At 35.5% G+C, this 23,942-nt stretch overlaps 1 protein-coding gene across 1 annotated transcript; it reads right to left on the reverse strand.

The window, feature by feature from the left end:
- LOC144452838 (rho GTPase-activating protein 1-like) lies at window positions 1-23,942 on the reverse strand. The gene is made up of 11 exons (XM_078144016.1): window positions 23,791-23,942; window positions 21,094-21,267; window positions 18,013-18,100; window positions 14,809-14,940; window positions 13,819-14,004; window positions 11,692-11,805; window positions 5,391-5,464; window positions 3,801-3,878; window positions 2,557-2,685; window positions 1,655-1,761; window positions 1-1,214 (listed from the first exon to the last, which is right to left on the reverse strand). The coding sequence occupies exons 2-11, from the start codon at window positions 21,245-21,247 to the stop codon at window positions 1,017-1,019; spliced, it is 1,260 nt and encodes a 419-aa protein (XP_078000142.1). The 5' UTR covers window positions 21,248-21,267; window positions 23,791-23,942; the 3' UTR covers window positions 1-1,016.

The following is a 23,942-nucleotide window of genomic DNA, read 5'->3' on the forward strand; positions in this document are numbered from 1 at the left end:
CTGAAGTATATTTAATCATCACTTGGTGTTGACACAACTCAAACCTAGCATTTAGGAGTAACATATGAACAATTGACAACATCATATATTGTCAGTGGCCGAGTAGTTAAACCACTTGCCTCTTACTACTGTGGTCGGGGTTCAAACCCATTCAGGGTTGGCAGTGACCGAGTGGTTAAACCACTTGCCTCTTACCACTGTGGTCGGGGTTCAAACCCATTCAGGGTTTGATTAAATTTACCCCACTGTAAGTAGAGTAAGAAGAGTTTTGTTCAGTTTGACTCTACCGAACAATGCAGGTTTTCCCCCGGTACTCCGGTTTCCTCCTGCATTAACACTGAACCCATGAGGGAAAGCCATCACTGGACTACTTGGGCTACAAATGTTTATATACTTAAAGAACAATCCAGTATAAATAAAGATTATTATTGTAGGTATACTAATATGTCATGGAAATAGTTGTTATGTAAACAACATGAGTGATAATTTGTAGTTGGTACAACCTATGAAAAGTGTTTGCTTGCTTGTGGTAAACAGGTATGAGGCAAGTTTCATGCAAAAGACAATACAATGTAATTAGCGTCAGTAACTTATCAAAGTATATATACTACTGGAACCACGATCCCATGACTCTGTTTACTGACAGAACACGACACATTATAACATTGAGTATGACTGTTACTGTTACATTAAAACGTCCACAGATATAAACAAACTGTTCAAAAGCACTGCATGAACTTACAGACTCACTTGCCATTGTTTTTGTATGAGTTATATTTTTTTTTACCTAAGTTTGTCTTTGCGTGAAGTGTTTCCATGGCTCACTTCATTCAAGCAAACACATCAGTGTTTTTTGGACTGTTGTATTTCTCTTATAAAGCAATATCTCATCCTGGCTGTGCGATAGCCAGTGTTTCCTTTGTACGAATTTCATTATGACAATTCCATAGTTGGTATATTCTTGTATAATTTCACCATGATGGTGATTTCATGGGTGGTATATTCTTTGTATAGTTTCATTGTGGTGATTCTGTGGTCGGTATTTCTTTTGTAAAAACCTCATCATGGTGGTCCAGTAATAGTTTTGTGAAGGTATTGATTTGGTCCATGGCAGCTAAAGACAAAGCATGATTGGTTGACCACACCAAGTTTGGACCAAAGATGATGGCCAAATTGACGGAATTCATCTTATTTACATCCGAATGGTCAAGAACCTGAAAACAAGAATAGTAACAAATATGTGTTAGTGTGTAAGTTATATATGTTACTCCACTTTTTATCAAAGTGGACATATGGATGAGGATGGGATATTTATTTTGGATTTCTAATATCTAAAGCAATTTTATCATGGCTTCCTACTTGCAAAATCAATGTGAAACAACATATGCAATGTCCTTCTTTGTAACTCAATAAATTGCAAAAGCTTAATAAACGTGCAAAATCTTTGTTATTGTACGTATGTTTTAGCTTTTCGCAAAGTATTGAGTTACAAACAAAGACTTAACAAATAAAAATTGGTGAAGTACTGATATTTTGGATATTGCCAAACCTTAGCAAGAATTCTTTGATCAAAGTAATAAATGCAATAAATGTGCATTCTTGAACCAAATCAAATTTGTGAATAACTGATATTTTGAAGATTTCCATATCTTACCTGTTGTAGGAAATCAAAGAGATACTTCAAGACTGTGTATGTATCATCTGATAGATTCTGATTTACAATAGATTGACAGAATTTCACTTGATTGGACAATTCAAGTGCTGGAATACAATGAATAATATTCTAATTAACCAAAAAGTTAAAATTCTAACGTAGATTTCTAACAGTTATTTGCAAGTTCCAGATACATGTAATCCCAATATTTAGTCTTGTCATGCATGACTTTCAAGTTTTCTTAGGACATTTCATATATGTACCCTAATATTTTGCTGGAACTATTTCACCCATTTTAGGAAACCTTTCGTTTCACACTTGAGTTTGTAAAGTATCTTGAAGCACGCTGCTGTGGAATACATGGATAAAATCTTTTTTAATGATCTTAAATATGATATTACAAAACAATAACATAAAATATCTTCCCAAAACTCTTTCATAAATCCATTTACACATTTTGTAAAATGTCCATTTTTGACAATGAAATAAGACAGTTTGAAAGTGGAAGAAAAACAAAAGGTACAGCTAATGATTGTGTTGAGGGCAGTATCACAGTAGGTAAAATCTATCTGATCTTCTTGACATTTTAGGGGTGTTTCCTATCCAAATTTGACTAGAGTGTAGAAAACCATGTAAGTTTTAAAATCCAAGAACATCTTTCCCAACCCCCTCCCCCCCCCCCCCCCCCCCATGATACCAAACATTGCACATAGACAGTGCCTTGCCAAAGTTTTTTTCATTTGATAACGGCTTTGAAATTCTGATAAAAAGTGTTTTAAAACAGAAATAAGTTATTTGTACACATTGAACATTGAACATTGAATGCATAAATAAATTGTACCACAATATGGCACAGATAATTTACTTACAGACATAGATTTCACTATCTGTATGTGTCTTACCTTTTATCGTTATAATTCTATCGTAAGTTTGATATGTTAATAGCGGTTCTGGTAATTCACGCAGAAATGTTTTCAGAATGGCAGCTGGTATGTGAACATCAAGTAACGCACTATAATCAACAGATTCTCCTGTGAAAGAGAGAGAGAGAGAGAGAGAGAGAGAGAGAGAGAGAGAGAGAGAGAGAGAGAGAGAGAGAGAGAGAGAGAGAGAGAGAGAGAGAGAGAGAGAGAGAGAGAGAGAGAGAGAGAGAGAGAGAGAGAGAGAGAGAGAGAGAGAGAGAGAGAGAGATATCAAAAAACACATTTATTGGTGATGTGTGTATGGGGCATTATTCAGTGTTTTCCCAAAAAGCGTGTTTACAGGAGGGCTCAGAGACTAGTAAACACCTTCTTTAGTTGCTAGTGTAGAAACCACAGTGAGAGCATCTTGGATCTGATCAGTTTTGATGTCACTCTGTATAAAATGTATATAGGACTAAGAAATTACAAGAGAGTTTGGTGTCCACAGAGTACATGAACCTGGGCCTATGGTGGTTTAATAGGCCTAAAAAAATTGCTTGGTTCTGTTTACTGAACATACATCAACATCAATGTTACATGATGCAAGGAAGATACAAACACAAGACTGTTTTTGTGTTCACAGTGAGATCAAATGTAACATTTCATGTGAGTGGATTCTATCAGTGCCTGTATTTTGTTTGTGTAAATTGTAAAAAAAAAAATATGTTGCGTGATATGTAAAAGAACATTGCGTTGGCTAATTGAAACTTTCTGTTTTAGTGGTAATTACATGTATACACCAGTCTGATCAGTTCAATCAATCAATCAATCAAATTTCTATAGCGCCAATTTCCAGAGCAATGTTCTGTTTAGTAGTGCTGAATGGCACACCATATGCTTCGGTGAACAAATAAGTCTTCAGTTTTGTTTTGAAACAATCCAGGCTGGAGGCTTGGTGAATGTCAAATGGCAAAGAGTTCCATAGTTTGGGGGGTGACATATGAGAATGAATGACCTCCATAGGTGACTTGTCTGTAATTTGTTGTTGGAAGCAGATTCTTGTTTGTAGAACGTGTGTGACACAGTGTGTATGGCTGGAGAAGATCACAAATGTACTCTGGAGTTAAGTCATGAAGGGCTTTATATGTCAACAGTAAAATGTTGTAATCAATCCTGAAATGAACTGGTAACCAATGCAGTTCTTTTATGAAGAAACTCATAATTTGCCATGATTATTTCATTACCTTTATTGTATCTACTTTGTACATCTCTGACGACAGCGGCATTGGGACATCGTCTAAATATACCTTCAACCTCAAGACCTAAAATAAAATAATGTAAACACATTAGCTGTGATTCGGTATTACAGCTAAAATGGTGTACACTTGGTGTTTCACTCATGTGACATTACAGCTAAAATGGTGTACACTTGGTGTTTCACTCATAGGACATTATAGCTAAAATGGTGTACACTTGGTGTTTCACTCATAGGACATTACAGCTAAAATGGTGTACACTTGGTGTTTCACTCATAGGACATTACAGATAAAATGATGTCAGCTTGGTGTTTCACTCATAGGACATTACAGCTAAAATGATGTAGGTTTGGTGTTTCACTCATGGGACATTACAGCTAAAATGACGTAGGCTTGATGTTTCACTCATGCAACATTACAGCTAAAATGATGTAGGTTTGGTGTTTCACTCATGGGACATTACAGCTAAAATGATTTAGGCTTGGAGTTTCACTCATAGGACATCACATTTTGACACAGAGGTAGACATATTTCAACTCTAGACAAACAATAACAGAGATACAACAAACACAACAGGATCCTTTGCTCAATCACATTGAACACTGATAAACATAGCTATTCTTTCACAGTGCAGTAAAACCAGGCTTCTAATGAAAACATTACACATTGACTTGACGATTTTAATGGCTTCAACTGTTTATTTTCTAATTGATAATCAACATTCAAAGGTGACTACTTCTATATCCCCACTGTGCACGGTACCGATGTAATTGTTTCTTTTTCATTAGAAGTTGTCTGAGGGTGAGTAATAAATGTCATGGTGCATAAGAGAAACACCAAGCCTACACCAGTTTAGCTGTAAGCTGAAATACTGATGGATATCAACAAGACTTGACAAATATGAAGCATCTGGTTTGTTTTCTTAGCAAGAAACTTTAAATTGGATGTGATTAAAACTACAGAAATGTTTGAAATTAATTACAGAAATGACTGAATTGTCAGGATAATTTGAAATTCTAGGCTTAGTTTAAAATTATATTCAGGAATACTTTGAAATGCAGGAAATGCATTGTAATTGAGGGAAATGTAGGGAAAGGATTGAAATACAGGGAATAGATTGAAATTGAGAGATTGGTTAGAAATACAGGGAATGGTTTGAAATACAGGGAATGGATTGAAATTGAGGGAATGGTTAGAAATACAGGGAATGGTTTGAAATTGAGAGATTGGTTAGAAATGTAGGGAAAGGATTGAAATACAGGGAATGGTTTGAAATTGAGAGATTGGTTAGAAATGTAGGGAAAGGATTGAAATACAGGGAATGGTTTGAAATTGAGAGATTGGTTAGAAATGTAGGGAAAGGATTGAAATACAGGGAATGGTTTGAAATTGAGAGATTGGTTAGAAATGTAGGGAAAGGATTGAAATACAGGGAATGGATTGAAATTGAGGGAATGGTTAGAAATGTAGGGAAAGGATTGAAATACAGGGAATAGATTGAAATTGAAGGAATGGTTTGAAATTCAAGGAATGGTTTGAAATTCTGAGACTAAATGAACTTTCAAATATTGTACTTACCTTTTTCCTGTAGAAATGTGATTGTTTCTTTCATCACCTTGGGGATAACAGTTCCCTTGCTGTGCTCTTTTAAGCTATGTAAAGAGTAAAAAAAATCAAATTTTTTAATTGAACAGTAAAAATACAAAATCACTAGTTGCTATAAACAACACAATAATCCAAACTAGAGACATATTTGGACCCCAGACAAAGTTAAGAAATTATGGAATACTAAACAGTAATTTATGGGTTGTCTTTGGAGCTGGAGTGCTACATAAACAATTGACTTTAATATTTACAATAAAATCATAAGATATGCACTCTGACAGAAATATATTACTATAATATTCAAATTAAGTCTATGATAACCATAACATAGATATTTCAGTGTAATTTGGGGAAGTACTCAACTTAGGCGATGTTAACTTGACTGTTAACTTTAAGGGGAACTCCACTCCAGGAAATAGAGATATTTTTCATAAACTTTTGTTTCTGGTGTGTCATTTCAAGATTTCACATCACCTAATTTTCGCTCGATTGCCAAAAAACATAAACTTAAAACTCTTTTTCACCTATTGTTATTTCAGTAGAACACCATTGCATTATGGATCTTAACAGACATGAATATTTTAAATGTAAACTGAATATTAAATGACTCCTGAGTGCTTATTTCTTTCAGATAAATCATCATGAATATGCATTGTGCATGTAATTAATATTCATATCTGTGAAAACCCATGATGCAACAGAAGGCGTTACAATTTGGAGTTTCCTGCAATCAAGCAAAATTCATGTGATGTGACATCATGAATTTACCCTCCAGAACCCAAAGTTAATGAAAATCTGTTTGTTTTGTGGAGTGACATGGTAACATTCTTGTTAACATTATATATTACTTTAAAATGGTTGAGATTAGTCAATTGAACAATAACCGATAAGGCAAGACTGAAGTACACATTCTTTGTTTTCAGTTCTTTCAACTGTGATAGACTTGATTCAACAAACTTTTACATGACAGTTTTACCCAGTCTTGTTGACGCCCCTTCATTAAATCAAATTGATAAATGACCATTTATGGTTGTCAGTGGCCAGGTGAGTAGTTTGTATGCATACTATAGCCACTTTAGTCTGAGTTCTAACTACAATTGTGATAACTTTGGCTCAACGGACTCTTGCATCAACAGTTTTATCAAATCTAATATGCCCTTCCCTTTAAGTTGCATTACGACAAACTGGAAAATAAACTGGTCTATACATTGTACATCTTTATTCACTCCAGTTGTAGGCTTATTCAATTAAGGCCAAAAAAAAAAAAAAATAGTTTCTGGTCAGGACACTTTGTCTAAAATGGTGCTGTTTTTTTTTGTTTTTTGTTTTAAATTCAAACTTGTCACTTAGTCTACTATCTATGGCAGTTACTGTTCTTTTTATTTACAACTTTCAAGCAAGTGTATATGTGGAGCAGATGTCATTTGTTTGTTCAAGATTGGCTCTGCAGTTGTCTTCACTGAAGAAGGGAGGGTTATTACTGTGTTTCCCAACAGATCTGTAGACTGCATGGGCTGAATAAATACACAGAAGAAGACCGATGTGAGGGTATTTAAGTGATGCATGTGCTGACCAGAAACAATCCTTTTCTTTTTTTTTCTGGCCTAATATAATGACAGTTTGGGAAATAAACTACCATATAATTCATACTATGTTCAGTTCAACTAAACCTTTTCAGTGTTTTACAGACACCTGTAATAACTTGACAAATCAGTGACTAATTGTCACACTGTAAACAGAACTATTTTGAAATTCTAAACACAACCATAGGTCATAGGTCATATTTCACTTATCAGACTACAAAGGTATTTTGTGTCCATACCAACAATGGCTGAACTCTGACCTGGCACAGGACCACTTACGTGCGTATAATAAAGTATGGGAACCATGGTAACGGACTGATAGGCGGGGAGGGGATATTAAAAGAAAGGCTGAACATTGACTGGTTAAGGGGTATTGAAGTTAATAAGTTTTAGAAATCAATTGATATACATGTACTTTTTTTGTCGTAGAGAAGTATTATTTAGTACATGGACACAGCAATATGAACAAACATGGCGACTGCGATTCCAGACTTGGAAACATTTCTGAAAGAACTTGGAGATGATTACCTTTCCTGTACAATCTGTTTAGAGGAGTACAAGAATCCTAAAGTACTACCATGTGATCATACATTTTGTCAGGAATGTCTGATCAAGATTGTTGAAAGAGAAGGAGGGTTGCAATGTTCGGTTTGTGACACACCCTGTGAGTTACCAGATAACGGTGTGCCTGGACTTAAAACCAACTTCTTTATGAACTCACTGCTTGACATAGTTGAACGGTGTCAACCAACTGATGTGTCAGAACCAGGGCTTTGTGAAGGATGTGATGAAAACACAGCAACAAACAGGTGTGTAGATTGTAATATCAATTTTTGTCCTTCATGTACAAAACCTCACAGAAGAGCTAAAGTGAGTAGAAATCATACCATTATCACATTAGAAGAGTATAAAGAAGGAAGGTCTACTAGTAGGCTACTACCACAGAAAGTCTACTGCAGTGTCCACCAAGGCAATGAAGTTGAATTCTACTGTCAGACCTGCCAAGTTACTATGTGTACAACATGTGCCCTCATCAAACATCGCAGTGAGAAACATGTCCACAGAGAACTGAGAGAGGCAGCAGATGAATACACTATACAGTTGAAAGAAATGGTGACAGAGCTGAGACAGAAAGAAAAAGAAACTCAGAAATGTAAGTCGGCAGCGACACAGAGCAGAGATAAACTGCAAGTGAAGTGTAAAGAAGAAGAAAAGAAGGTGAGAAAGAAAGCTGAAGAGATGGTTCAGAAAATAAGGAAGGAAGAGAACAGACTAGTCGAGGAGTTGAAGTCAGAGTATGGACAGAAAGTGAAAACTGCTGAAGTCCAAATAGATGAATGGGAAATGAAATACGGCAATATTTCAAGTACATGTGGTTACCTAGAAGCACTGATGCATCATGGGAGTTCTGCTCAGTTAATGTCGAATAAAGGGAAAACAATACAGCACATGAAAAGCCTTGTTTCCATGGAAACCAAACAAAGTGTAAAGTCAGAAGTGGTGGAATTCAAACCAGTTACAGATGTTAAAGCACAAGGCATTCTGGGTTTGCTGTGCAGAAAGACTGAAACAAGCTTTGTTACAAAAAGTCCAGTTGAACAAGGACATAGCGCAGATGGGGTTGCCATGACGATAGAATATCAACAACCACTCACGTCATCTAGTACAGAAATATCAGACAAAGTCCCTGACAAATCTACTGAAGAATGGCTGTTACCCAAACCAGTCATCGACACGACACCTAATGTCATAGGTCAAAGGTCAAGATGTTACCATGGTGATGCTGATACAGTAAAATCAACAGTATCAAATGAGAGTACCGCTATGAATTTGGCTGATTACATTCCAGAAACACTATCTGAATGGAAGACAGACGAATTAGTGGTGAGAACCAAAGACAGCAAGAGAAGAGGAGCCATAACAAGACCAGCTGTGACGACAGAGATGACAAAATCTGATAGAAGAGGAAAAGATATCAAAGTAACTGACAATAAAGATGATAAAGTGACTGTCACTGATACTGGAGAAATGAGAGAGAGACCTAAACTTACTACAATGGCAAGTAATAATAACCCAAAACCTGGATTCCCACTTAGTATTCCAGTCACCAAAAGATTGCTGAAAACCCTAGGAAAGAGAGGTCGTGGGAAAGGGGGCTACAGTTTACCTCATGGTATAGCCATGAATAAAAAGAAACAACTTCTTGTAGCTGAAGGAGGAAATAATCGGGTTCAAGTCATCGATTTGGATGGAAATCACATCAAATATATTACATTCACTCAGTTTAAGAATGAATTCCTACCATTTGATGTAGCAGTGTCAGAAGATGGAAATTATTTCATGACAGACCAAGGTAATCACCAAATAGTTGTAAGTGACGAGGATGGAAACCTAATCAGATGCTTTGGACATAATGAAATGAAGTATCCATATGGTATAGCTATCAGTCCTGTAGATGGCGCTGTTTATGTGACTCACTGGGTTAGATTGCATTCTTTAATCACTGACAATAAAGAGCACTGTATCACAAAACACACTCAGAGTGGTGAACACATTAAAACAGTAGGTACATATGGAAGTGGACTGGATGAATTCAATGGACCTGGACATTTGTGTGTCAGCAGACAAGGAATGCTGTATGTACCAGACTGCTACAATCACTGTGTAAAGGTGTTCAATCAGAACTTTAAATTCATGTATAAGTTTGGATCCTATGGGACACAAGATGGTGCTCTGTATGGACCAATATCAGTATCTGTAGACAAGGATAAATCTCTGTATATTGCAGACTGGGGCAATCAGAGAGTACAGAAATTTGATAGCAAGGGTAACTTCATATGTCATATTGATAGGAAAAAAGATGGATTGCAGTATCCTACTGGTATAGTACTAACTGATGACTGGCCTTTTAAAGTAGTTGTAGTAGACAATGATGCTCACTGTTTGAAGGTATTCACTCAATGAACACGGAAATCGTCAACTCAACATAAAACACTTCACTGTGTTGTAAAATATGGCTATCTGAAGGTATTCACTTAATGAACACAGAAACCACCAACTCAACATAACACACTTCACTGTGCTGTAAAATATGGCTGTCTTGCGGAATTCACTCAATGAACACAGAAACCACCAACTCAACATAACACACTTCACTGTGTTGTACAATATGGCTATCTGAAGGTATTCACTCAATGAACACAGAAACCACCAACTCAACATAACACACTTCACTGTGTTGTAAAATATGGCTGTCTTGCGGAATTCACTCAATGAACACAGAAATCGTCAACTCAACATAAAACACTTCACTGTGTTGTAAAATATGGCTGTCTTGCGGAATTCACTCAATGAACACAGAAATCGTCAACTCAACATAAAACACTTCACTGTGTTGTAAATATGGCTGTCTTGAGGTATTCACTCAGTGAACACAGAAACCATCAACTGAATATCACAAATTCTGAATATAACAAAACATGGCTGTGAATTCACTCTACGAACACAGAAATCAGAAACTAAGCATCACACATTTCTCTGTATGGTAAAACATGGCTGTCTGAAAGTAAAATTCACTCAATGAACCTCAAACAGAGACCCTAAACTTTTTTTTACGTATTTGAGAAAAAAATAATAAAATCACAAAAATTGTGTGAAGTCTCACGAGAACTGGTGGATGCAGAAACTGACATCAACTTAAAAAGACAAAATAAAACTTCTTCCAATCTGTAATGGCTGTACGTCTGATAGGAAGAAATAAACAACACAGAGACCATTTGGAAAGCAATGGAAAACTTGAACTAGACACTCAAAAAAAAAATCTACCTACCCCACCTATTCTAGAATTAAGAATAATCGGAACCACACAATTTTTTTATTAGACCTAACAGAAAATGGCTGTGTGAAGATTTTCACTCACTTAACACTGAAACAAATTCAACATCACAGGCGTCTTTCTTTTCATTGGAAACTGACTCGTAACGACTAGTAGTTATATGACTATGCTAGTAATATTTTCAATGGATCCCTTCGACTTGAAACTTTTATACTTTGGAATATAAAAATAGTGCAATTAGCACTATAGTACAATTAACTATTGATATGACTACGCTAGTAATATTTTCAATGGATCCTTTCGACTTGAAACTTTTACTTTTTAATGCTTTGGAATATAAAAATAGTGCAAAATAGCACTATAGCACAATTGACTGTATTGATATCCATGCCGTTACAATTTGAAACTTTATAATAATTAACTTTTTTTATTTACCATTCTTACGATTACTTTGGATTTCGTACTTCTGAACCAAATTATCTTAAACCTACTTTGCAAACCAACAGGAATTGAACATCTTGCATTGAATAATATTACATTATCTTGATACCTAGCAGTATATCTAAATCCAAATTAAAGATCTATAAAGGAGGAGAAATTTCAACAGAAAGTGTTTCTTTTAAATCGTATGTAATGTAGGTTAATGTAAGATCAATCATTTTAAATGACTTTCCAGAACCCAACATTCATGAAAATGCTTGCGTGGCGAACATTCTAACCAAATACCAAGATCTGCAATCCTGACAGCATTTTACTAGTCTTGTTGGATGAACTTTGTCAGCTGTTAACTACACCAGAATCTTGGCCAAAATTGTAAAACGGTGACTCAAGAGGGCGCACTTTATAAAATACTTACAACTGTAATGGTACACCAAATTGCTGTGTTGGACTGGGTACTTTCTGCTGTGCTGGTGCCACTGTGTTCTTTTGTATCTTGGACTGGTATTTTGCCATAACTTTTCTGTCATGTCTATAAAATATAACATATAATAATGTTTACATCACAAGTCAGTCAACATGTAAAATTTCCTAAAGTTATTTTATTAACAACAATGAATGTAAAATACACCTGATGAAATGAACTCATACAATGCAAGCAAAATGAGAGAGTTTCTTGAGCTGCATTATATATTGTCTATGTTATAAACTTTTTAAATTTTAACTTTTTGTATCAGAGGAAAAGTCTAGTCAGACTATCAGCTTAAATATGATTTCAATGATAAAATAGCACATCACTACGTCTGTAAAGAAACCCTACTGCATTTGACAAATACAAAGAATGTCAAGACAAAGATTTTGAAAGATATGCGGATAAATATGATGTCATCACTTAGTTGTTTCCCATAAACCCTTGCAAGAAATCCCCAAAATGGCCGAACACATGTCATTTGCAGGAGAGCTTCTTTACGAAGCTCGCAAAGCTCAGTACAAGGTATTATTTTGTCTCTTACAGTCATATGTAAGTTGATAGCAGTAATTAATGTATCTGTACTAAAGGCACAAGTAAGCTTACCTGGACTGTTCATTTAAGGGAACACGACTCCAGGAAAGAAAGTCATATTGATAAACATTGAGTTCTGGAGAGTAATTTTATATTTGTCTGTTAATGGAAATGCATTCATTTCTTGGAGTAGTGCTCCCCTTTAACGTGAAAATCTGTAATTTCCTATATTTTCTAACACTTGTTATTTCACCCACCAAACCTAGGAACAGTGGATAACTGTATCTGATTTAATGGTTTTGAGTTGCTAGGGTCGCTGCATGACAGTTATTTTAATGAGTAATTTGTTTTTATCTACTAGCTGTCTTTTGAAATTTTATCCTTCATATTTGAAAGAAGTTTTGACCAGTACTTTTATACGTAATTAGTGCTCTTTCTTCTGAGACATTTTATTGGTGGTTTTTTTTCTGTGTTTTCATAGTTGTATTATTGTTCATTTCTAGTTGTTAGTTTGTTGTACAATGCTCTGAGACATAGTGTAGCATTTGTTTAGGAATTAAAGAACTGCTGACATCAAACTGTGGATGAACGGGACCTGTTGCACACGTACACGGAAAGTAAACAACTGAATTGGATTAATAACACTTGCCACAGCATGTTGGAAGTACAGAGACTTGTATTACATTTCATGACTTGACAAAATTTTCATTAACATATTTCAAGTTCCCCTGCCATTTCATGTACACATAAAGATTCCATAAAACTGATTTAATCAAACCATGAAATGTAATACAAGTCTCTGCTGTTCCAACATGCAATGCCAAGTGTTACTAATCCAATTCAGTTATTTACTTTCCATGTTGGTAACAGGTTCCGTTCGTTCGTTCGTCCATGGTTTGATGTTTGCAGTTGTAATAATAGCTCTCTTGTTATGTTTTCAGGTGAAATTACATTACAATTATAACACATTAGTAACAAACATTGCAGCTAGTTCCAGTAAACAAAATGCATGTACAAGAGTTGTGTGATCTCTGTACTGATCTCTGTAACATTACATCACTGGTGACCAAAAAAAAAAGAAAAACAGATGAATTCATATTGGCTGACTTTTACTTTGTAATGCTGGGAAGAGACAACTTTCAAAATATGGCACAATATGCAGCGATTTTTACTTCCTGTCAAATAAAGTATGTTGAACAGCACTCCTAGTGGCCAAACTCTGATTTCTTTTGTCTTTATGAGCAATAACATATATGAAGTGTAGTGTTACTGTAATATGACAGAACCATATGACATTTCAGTGCAAGTGTGGACATACTCAGTGTATTTGCACAAGTGCTGGCAGTGTTCTCTAATGCTGTCCTTAGATGACCATAATGAGTGAAAGTGCAGCAGAAGACATCATAAACATGACTGCAAATACCCTCAAGTCTCCACACTAGTCACTTCTAAACAAACACTTTGAACAGCGCCCCTACAGGCCAAACTATAGAATCTTTTGTTTTTCTGATCACTTGCATACATGTATGGCATAATACTTACTCTTTGATAACATCTGGTATGACGAGGTGTTCAACATTGATGACACTTTCTAACTGTTTTAGGTAATTGACATATTGCACTTTACGTCCAAATTTCACCGAAATGATCGGCTTGAATATTCCCCACAATATCTTGATGAAGTTTGTCGGATGAACCAAATACATGGCTTTCAAATTTTTTTTGTATCTGTAGAGAATAAAGTTGGTGAATATTACATGTCGATATATTTTAGTTTAAAAGCAAGGCTTTACAATGATCTAGTATTGTTCCTGTTCAGTGACATGGAACATTATGTCAGCTTCTTCATATTGGATTTTGGTGCTATACAAAGTTTTTGAGGGATGGAGGGATGGAGGGAGGGATGGAGGGAGGGATGGTCTGGATGGAAGGGTGCAGTGTGCCCTCATGATAGCCAAATTTTGTTGTCATGAGTCAAAATGAGAAAGACTGGCATTTCTAGTGAGTCACCACATAGTAAGAGATGGGGGGGGGGAGTCATATTTTGGTGCGTCACTAGAAATTGTGTGCATCAGTGGCACGTTAAATTGGCCTAGAGGGCACACAAAGTAGAAGGGTGAGTGGATGGGAGGGTGTGGGTGGGGTGGATGGATGGATGGGTGGGTGGATTGATTAATTGATTTGATTGATTGATGATTGATTGATTGATTGATTGATTGATTGAGTGAGTGAGTGAGTGAGTGAGTGAGTGAGTGAGTGAGTGAGTGAGTGAGTGAGTGAGTGAGTGAGTGAGTGAGTGACTAAGTAATTTATTTATTTTTAACAATACATTGAAATCAGGCTATTTACAATTGCAACCTCCTGACAACTGTAAAGCTTGGAAAAATGTGACCACATTCATGTACTTGAAGCATACAGCAGATATGGACTCTACTTAACTTAGGTATGAAATACAGCTGTCTTGAATACAGTCTGATTGAGTAGAAATTTCCATTACTAAACACTGTAATAATATTGTAGCAGGATACTTACTTTCTGTCAAATTCTCTGTACGCTTGCCTCAACCAACCAAGAGATGGTTTATTACTTCTACTCAGTCCATGATGAAAGTATATCAATGTGTAATCATTCTCTACGTATTTATCCAAGGTGAACTTTAAGTACCTGAATATCAAAATATCACAAACAGGAAACATGGTAGTCGTTAAATTAATAATTATATACGTTTTGTTTCGGGGAATTTGCATAAGGCTTAAAAAAAAAATTGTGTGGTTCCGATGACCTTCAATTTTAGATTTTTTATTTTATTTTGTAAATTTTTTTTTCATGTGTGAGTGTGTAGTTCAGGTTTTCCATTGTTTTCCAAATGGTCTCTATGTTGTTTATTTCTTTCTATCAGATGTACAGCCATTACAGATTGGAAGAACAGTTTTAGAGTGTCTTTTTAAGTTGATGTCAGTTTCCGCATCCACTATTTCTTGCCAGACTTCGTGATTTTTGCAATTTTAATATTATTTTCTCGAATACATTAAAAAATGTTTAGGGTCGGCATGAAAAACTAGGTGGGGTTGGGTAACCGGAACCAAACAACTTTTTTTTATTTGGCCTAAGTGCTTGCAGTGTTCTCTACGGCCATAAATTCACTAGCAAATCAGTGAAAGTGCAGCAGTAAATACTGCAAGCACAAGTACCCACACTGGAACTCATGCAACATGCGGTTCTGTAATTATTACATCTGTTTATTCAAAATAGCAAATTTCCATAAAAATAATACTGTTTGATTATGTACTTTCAACTATGCAATTCTGTGTACAAACATAGACCTTTTGTGTAGGGTCTATGGTACAACAAGCAATGACCATGTATGTAGTTCTTACAGTACATGAATGATACTTTACTGAGGTGTAGTAAATTACAGCCTCAACATAACTTTGTCTAAGGAGGTCACCATTAAATCATAAATGGCTTTTCTTGCAAACCAAACCTCTTCAGGGCATCTTGCACACTTGTGCCATAAAGAATTGACCTGTGGTTTATAATGATGGTAAATGACAGCAACAATGTGATAGGGGGGTGTGGCCAGTGCTGGAAACCCCTAGCCCCATTTTAGACCCACTTTGACCAAAAATCAATACCCTATATTAGATCATTACAGGATTTTAAAAGATGAAAGTTTAGACCTAAATACATTTTCCTTAGGAGGCAACATTTTGGGGCAATTAATGACAATTATATGATTTGGTAAACGACAATGGACCACACTTTAGACCAAGCAAAATTGAAAATAATGCAAAGTGGACCCCATTTTAGACTCTTCAGATTGAAAAAAAGCAGACCCATTTTAGACCAAAGGGGTAGAAAACACACCCCAAAAGGCGGCACATATATGTATACTCAAATAAGGGGAGTAGTCTCCCAAGGATGAAACTATGCAATATTATTCATCAGTCTTGGTTGAATTTGTCTGGAAGAGTAAGTTAGTTTGAACAGTTTTATCGGCTTTCATGATATAAATAGATGTTATTTCTGAGTCCATGTAGTTGTAAAGAACTGAGATATGGAATGTCAATGGCTTACAGTAGAAATGAACTGTGGCTGCCAGATGCAAAGTCTAAGGTCAGTCAATAAATAAACCCAGAAAAGAAGGTAAGGAATTTTTAGTTTTGCTGCATAGCATGATTTACAACGGTTATGACCCTGATATACTAATGACAATACCTAACATACCACACACAGATAAGACCAAATAAAAAAAGTTGTTTGGTTCCGGTTACGGTTACACCGACCCTAAACTTTTTTTACATATTTGAGAAAAATAATAATAAAATCACGAAAATCATGAAGTCTCACAAGAAAAAGTGGGTGTGGAAACTGACATCAACTTAAAAAAACACTCTAAAACTATTCTTCCAATCTGTAATGGCTGTACATCTGATAGGAAGAAATAAATAACACAGAGACCATTTGGAAAACAATGGAAAACCTGAACTAGACACACTCACACATGAAAAAAAAATATAATAAAATAAATTTAAAAATCTACCTACCCACCTATTTTAAAATTGAATGTAATCGGAACCGCACAATTTTTTTTTTACGCCTACCCTTAAAATCACCATAAAAAGAGTTATTTTTATTACAATTTGTCAGCTCCAACCCAATTTCATTTGAGTTTGTTGCTGATGTAAAGTGTTAGCAACATAAATTACTTAAGAAGAGTCATATGGCCAAAAAAAAAAGAATTGTTTGTCTAAAGTGGTGCGACACCATATTTTTTCTATTTTCATTCTCAACAAATCTGTCACCCAATCGACTATTTATAGCAGTTACTGTTCTTTGTATTTAGTACTTTAGAGCAAGTTTGTATGTGGAGCAGATGTCATTTGTTTGTTCATGATTTGCTCTGCAGTTGTCTTCACTGAAGTAGGGAGGGTTATTAGTGTGTTTCGCCACGGATCTGCAGACTGCAAAGTCAAGCTTTTGCTCAAAGATTTAAACTCATTTATAGCATTCATATCAAGTGTAAAAGTATACTGTTTCACTTTGTTTATTTACAAGCCTAGCATGTGGCCTTTCTAATGTGGTCAATTAGCAAATGACACAGTACACTTTTACACTCAATACCCACTTGTTACAGGTTGTACTTGATATGGATGCTATAAACGATTGTGGTACATACAGAAAATGCTTTACTTTGGTGTTATGGGTTGTACTTGATATGGATGCTATAAACGATTGTGGTACACACAGAAAACGCTTTACTTTGGTGTTATGGGTTGTACTTGATATGGATGCTATAAACGATTGTGGTACATACAGAAAATGCTTTACTTTGGTGTTATGGGTTGTACTTGATATGGATGCTATAAACGATTGTGGTACACACAGAAAACGCTTTACTTTGGTGTTATGGTTTGTACTTGATATGGATGCTATAAACGATTGTGGTACACACAGAAAATGCTTTACTTTGGTGTTATGGGTTGTAATTTCAAAAGTGTGAAAAAAGTTGATTGCTTGTGATAACTAAACAATAACTCAGGCTTCAGCATCACAGTATATGTGAACCAAAATATGAACAAAAAGAATCAGACAAATTAGTTCCAGTTTCAATTACTAGCGCTATAAAACTAGTGGTGTATTGATACGCTTACCTTAATAGATGTAAATGGTCAATAGTGGTGTACTGATATGCTTAGATGTAAATGGTCAATAGTGGTGTACTGATATGCTTACCTTAGTAGACGTGAATGGTCAATGGTGTTGCTTGGAGGTAACTGACAACTATAAAATGCAATAACAGGACGACCCAGAATATCAGAACCTGAAATATTTCATAACATGCAATAATACATGAGTTAAAAATGCAGTGAACATTATTCAGAAACATATGTACAAGCCAATGATGTCCATTGTTTCCAGCAATGGAATATGATGTAACCACTTGTTCAAAAGTTCAAACAACGCTTATTCTGTACACAGACACACACACAGACATGCACGCATACACACACACACACACACATACACACACTGAAACAAACATATATGCACACACATACATGCATACACACACATACATTCATACATACATATATACATACATACTAGTTCATAGTTCATACATACATGCATGCATACATGTGCTTGCGCACGCACGCACACACACACACATGCACGCACACCATCTCTTTACACAAATCTATGATAACCTGTGATATTGGCAGTCAAAAAGTCAATAAAATAATATGTGATTATTATTACATGTATAAGTATTGCTATGGTGACCAAATCACACAGGTGAGTAAATATTCAAAACAATGGGTTATGAATTAATTCTAGTGGTTTGAACAAATATGTGTCGTGATATTACATACCAAATATGACAAGATAAATATTTCAGTATTCTATAATTTTCAATCTTTCTACCTTAATATTACAGTTATCAGCTATATGGTAATATTATGCATACATTATCATGTAAAGAGGGTCTCTGTTTTAAATACCCCACCCTCCTTTCCAGTATTTAAACCATCAAACCCCATTGTGTACATATCTCAGTAAATAAACATATCTCCTAAAATAATCACTGCTGTAGATACTGTCCTCTGCATGGTTTCAACTACTTACTCACTTATGGCCAGAGTGTTGTTGCGTTTAATTTTTTTGCTGTAACGGTTCATGCCAAGCCAAGATGTAGATATGCAAACAGACTATACTTTAAGCATTGTGTTGGTAATCCATCATATATCAACAGACTCTAGTCATTGGATATGTCATTCAAGATTAATTTTCAATTAAATAGTCTAACTGTGTTTGTCTTCCATCCCCTGTTTCCCAATGTAAGTTATCTTCACAATCACAGTGACATGATAACGTCATCGGTTTACGTCACACCACCAATTAGATTCAGCATAGTTTTTGGTGGCAATTTCAAACTCAGCACAGGTTTCTGTGTTTTCTGGGCCTTGAGTCATGACATTCAGATTACAGCATGATCACACATACCAAGTCTCTAGGCTAGGTGAATATTGGAATCAGTGAGAGATTTACTCAAGAAATTTTACGTCTTTCAAGTTGCTACATTTTGATTGTTCTTTACTTATGATTTGACCACCAAGCATATTTGACAGGAATGAAAAACAAAGTGATGTACATGCTTCACTTGACCATCTAAGAAACAAAGATACACACATGATTGTCTAGTTTGTAAGATACGCCATGACGCGGTGCCCTCACACATCAGTCAACCCCTTTCACAAAGAGCAGACCGGCAAGGGCAGAGCGACAAGACATATGTTACTATCTGATGATTGACCACCTAGCATGAGAAATAAACAATATACATACAATAAGTTTCAGGCTAATGTAGGCTCAAGGTATGTACATTCACAGCAAAAGAGACAAATTAAGCCTAGGCTAGGATGTCTGTCCTTATTCAATACCTTAACTAACTCTAAGCAAACCCCCTAGCTTACCTAACTTATATACCTATAATACATTCTGTCACTATTCACATTCCTACAAAGTTTTACATGGGATACAGCTGAAATGATGTAGGCTTGGTTTTTCACCCATGTAACATGATATTTATCACACACCCTCAGACAACTTCTAATGTAAAAGAAACAATTACATAGGTGCCATTCAGAGTGGGAATGTAGAAGTAGTCAAGTTGAAATGTTGATTATCAGTTAGAAACTAAACAATTGAAGCCATTTAAATCATCAAGTCCATGTGTAATGTTTTCATTAGAAGTCTGTTTTTACTGCACTGTAAAAGAACAGCAATGCTTATCAGTGTTCAATGTGATTGGGCAAAGGATCCTACTGTGTTTATTGTGTCTCTGCTATTGTTAGTCTAGAGTTGAAATATGTCAAGCTCTGTTTTAAAATACAATGTCCCATGAGTGAAACACCAAGCCTACATCATTTTAGCTGTAATGTCCCATGAGTGAAACACCAAGCCTACATCATTTTAGCTGTAATGTCCCATGAGTGAAACACCAAGCCTACATCATTTTAGCTGTACAACTCTTAACACACAAGTAAAACATTTGCATGATTTGCAACAATTGTTTATAACATCCGTATCAAGAGTAAAAGTATAAGTCTGTTTCAATTGCTCTGACCATCAGCCCTGTATGTGGACTCTCTCTCTCTCAATGTAATCAATCTGTGAAATGTTAGCAGAGCAAAGGAAGTCACTATTCAAAGACTAGATGGTAAACATAGATATCATAAAACATTGTCTCGCTCTCACTGCCAGCTAAATATAATCAGTATTGTGACGGCTGTCATTCACTGTAATTGAGTCTGGATGCCAAAGTGGTCTCCGAGTCTAACTAAGTCGAGTTGATGGGTAAATCATGACGATACTGTATAGGCATTACACTACTGTAATCAGAATGAAAACACTGTTTACAATAGGGAACTTGCAATCCAGACTGAGCATGCTCAGATGCAAAGGACTATGGGATTATCTGTGGTTATCGTAATACGTAAGCTGGAGCTACTGATAAAATAATCCCCCCCCCCCCCCCATGGTCAGGGTGGCTATGAATTGAATATTTGTGGTTACAAACAATGTATCAACATTGTTTACAATACTAATTGATTATTATTACATTTCCCATGATGCAACATTCAACATGGCGGGTTTGCAAGTTACAAATTGACTACATTAGAAAGGTTTCATACTACACTATAACTACAACAATTGAAAAAAATATACTTTTACACTTGATATAAATACTATAAACAAGTATGCCAAATACAGAAAGTGCTTTACTTGGGTGTCAAGGGTTGTAATACCTACCAGATACTTCTATTACTTTATGTTTGGCAATATCTTCAAAATCATCATCGACAACTTCAATGTCAACTGGTGTCTCTGTTGTTGGCGTTGTTGTTGTGTTTGTACTGCTGCCATCTACCTGGTCTGGTGTGAAATCACTATCTGAAGCAACCATCAACTTTGTGTTCTTAAATTCTGTTAGTAACAAATTTACATAATTTACATAAAATCTACATAAAATTAACATAGTCCATGAATGTTCTGACTTGAATAATAGCACTCAAATATTCCATGAGTATCTGGGATATCATATCTTGTCTAAACAGTATTTTTCTAAGGTCCGGGAAACCTAGGTAACACAAAGCGGGAAATGTGGTAAAATTGGCACAGTTTCCCATACATTATAATTATTATACCATAAATTTGGTAGGAACGTTAACCCTGGTAAAATAACTGGGGAACTCAACTAGATTTTATCCACTTCCCTACCTTAACAAAAACACTGGTACTAGTGGTAGGGAACCTTGGTAAAATGACTGGGGAACTCAACTAGATTTTACCTGCTTACCACCCTTAACAAACACACAGCTAACTATATCTCTATACATATATATATTAGTTCAGCTGTCTGGCAATCATTCACTTTGCATACTCAAGGTTTGAACCCACTAATCTATAATACCCTGAGGAGGACCCTGGTAATTATTACATATATTCATATAAAAGTAAACCTATTTGACATTTGCCTGACCTCAATGTAAAACTACAAAACATAATTACAAAACGATTTAATATAGACACATACTGCCATAGTACATGAATACAACATAGACACATACCACCATAGTACATGAATACAACATATCAATGCATTTGTTGTCCTTTACACAATAACCTTGTCACAGCTGCAATAAATTTTTTTTCCACATTTTGAATAACCATTAGACAAGGAACTAACTGCAATATTCATAAGTATTTTTGCTAAGGGCGGTAAATAGGGTAGGTAAATACTACCACATTCCCCAGTAATTTTATTAAAGTTCCTATATCTTCATCATCACTTTATATATTTATTTATTAATGGGTAGTTCTATAAATATTCATTTCCCAAGAAGTCATGTGAAGGCCGTTCCCCATGGGTTCAGTGTTAGTACAGGAAGAAACCGAAGTACCAGGAGTACCCGTGGGAAACCTGCGTTGTTTGGTAGAGAGTCACACTGAATGACACTCTTCTTACTTACAGAGTGGTAAAGTAAATCAAATCTGGAATGGATTCAAACCCCGACCACAGTGGTAAAACTAAAAGGCAAGTGGTTTATCCGCTCGGCCACCGTCGACCCACAGACTTATGCTGGATTGTACAGCAAACTATTACCCTTTCTCCCTTTCTGTTACCGAGGTTACACAACCTTCATAAAAAAACCAAAAAAAACTTTGTTCTATGTTGTCTGTTTTCCATCAGAAAGATTTGAGATAGAAAATGACATACTTGAACAAGGAAGTTCATATTTTTTACATTTTAATATCAAAACTATCAAAATCTCATTTCTGATCAAAATCATACTCCCAACATATCAATTCAGGGGTGAACAAATCATTTTGTGATTTGGTGGTCCCCGGACCAGTGCCTTTAAAAATCCAGTGGTCCTGCTGAAAGAATTAGTGGTCCCAGGTCCCACTAATGTGAAATATTAAATCTTGCATATGAATCTGTATATTCAGACGACTTTTTAACATAGTTATTAACAGTAAGGTACTGTTCTGACAAACCAGACAATGTAAAATTTGTGTGGTCCGCCCAAAAAATTGCTAGTCCCGAACCCAGGACCAGTGGATTTGTTCACCCCTGCAATTCCATGATAAAATATTGAATCGTACCTTACAGCTTGTGGTATGCACATAAGTCAGTTGCACAATTATATAAATAGCAGCAAATAAAAATTTTTTTTAACTACATACATTGTACATTTGGTTAAAAATACAACAGAAAAATAATTAACAAGAACACAAAAATAGCAAGGTGTGTACATGCAACTTTAATAAAATTGTGTGGCGAGATTTCAAAATTGAAGTTATTTGCTTGAACAACATATGAATAAAAGATAACAGAAAATGTCATTTGTTTAAAATTGGAAAAAAAAAAATTTGGAAAAATACAACAGAAACGTACGCAACTGACAAAAATTTCGAAGCGGGAGTAATTCAAATACATGTAACTTATCTAGTAACTAGATTTATTTATTTTTTCTATCAGTTAAGTTCATATATGAAATTGAATATATTAACACCGTGTCGTGTTTTTTTTTACTGATATTCGATTGTCGTCTCGTGTCGTGATCATAGGTCAAAAATTCTATACTAGTGCCGTGTGAAGGGGTTTTAAATTGTTGATATTGTCTGGCGCAGACTATAACCACGCCTCTTCCTCAGTGTGTACGTGTTATTAGCACGTTCATGAGCATTGGTACTGTGGTGTAAATAATCTCCAGTAAAAACAAATGCATTGTAAAATATCAACAAAATACCACACAATATTATGGTGAATTTACAACAATATTGTGAATTAGTACCGTGGATTTTAGTCAAAAAATAACAGAAACATCGCGTGCCAATAATTTAGTCACTTCAGCAACGAAGCAATGCGTGAACATTTTATCGCAACAAGACTCAGTGTATGTACATTGACGCAGCTACGAACGGGGAAAAATCGATATATACCTTCTTCCGTCAATTTTTCGAATTCTTCCGTATCCGTCTCGAAATAGTGTTCATTTCCATGTTCGTCAACTTCTTTGACAAGGCCATTCTCACTCTTTTCCAGTCGTCCATCAGACGATGTTGCTGCAACGAGTTCACTGCTGTCTGTTTTA

Source organism: Glandiceps talaboti, chromosome 23 (genome assembly GCF_964340395.1).
Source record: "Glandiceps talaboti chromosome 23, keGlaTala1.1, whole genome shotgun sequence".
Classification (NCBI taxonomy): domain Eukaryota; kingdom Metazoa; phylum Hemichordata; class Enteropneusta; family Spengelidae; genus Glandiceps; species Glandiceps talaboti.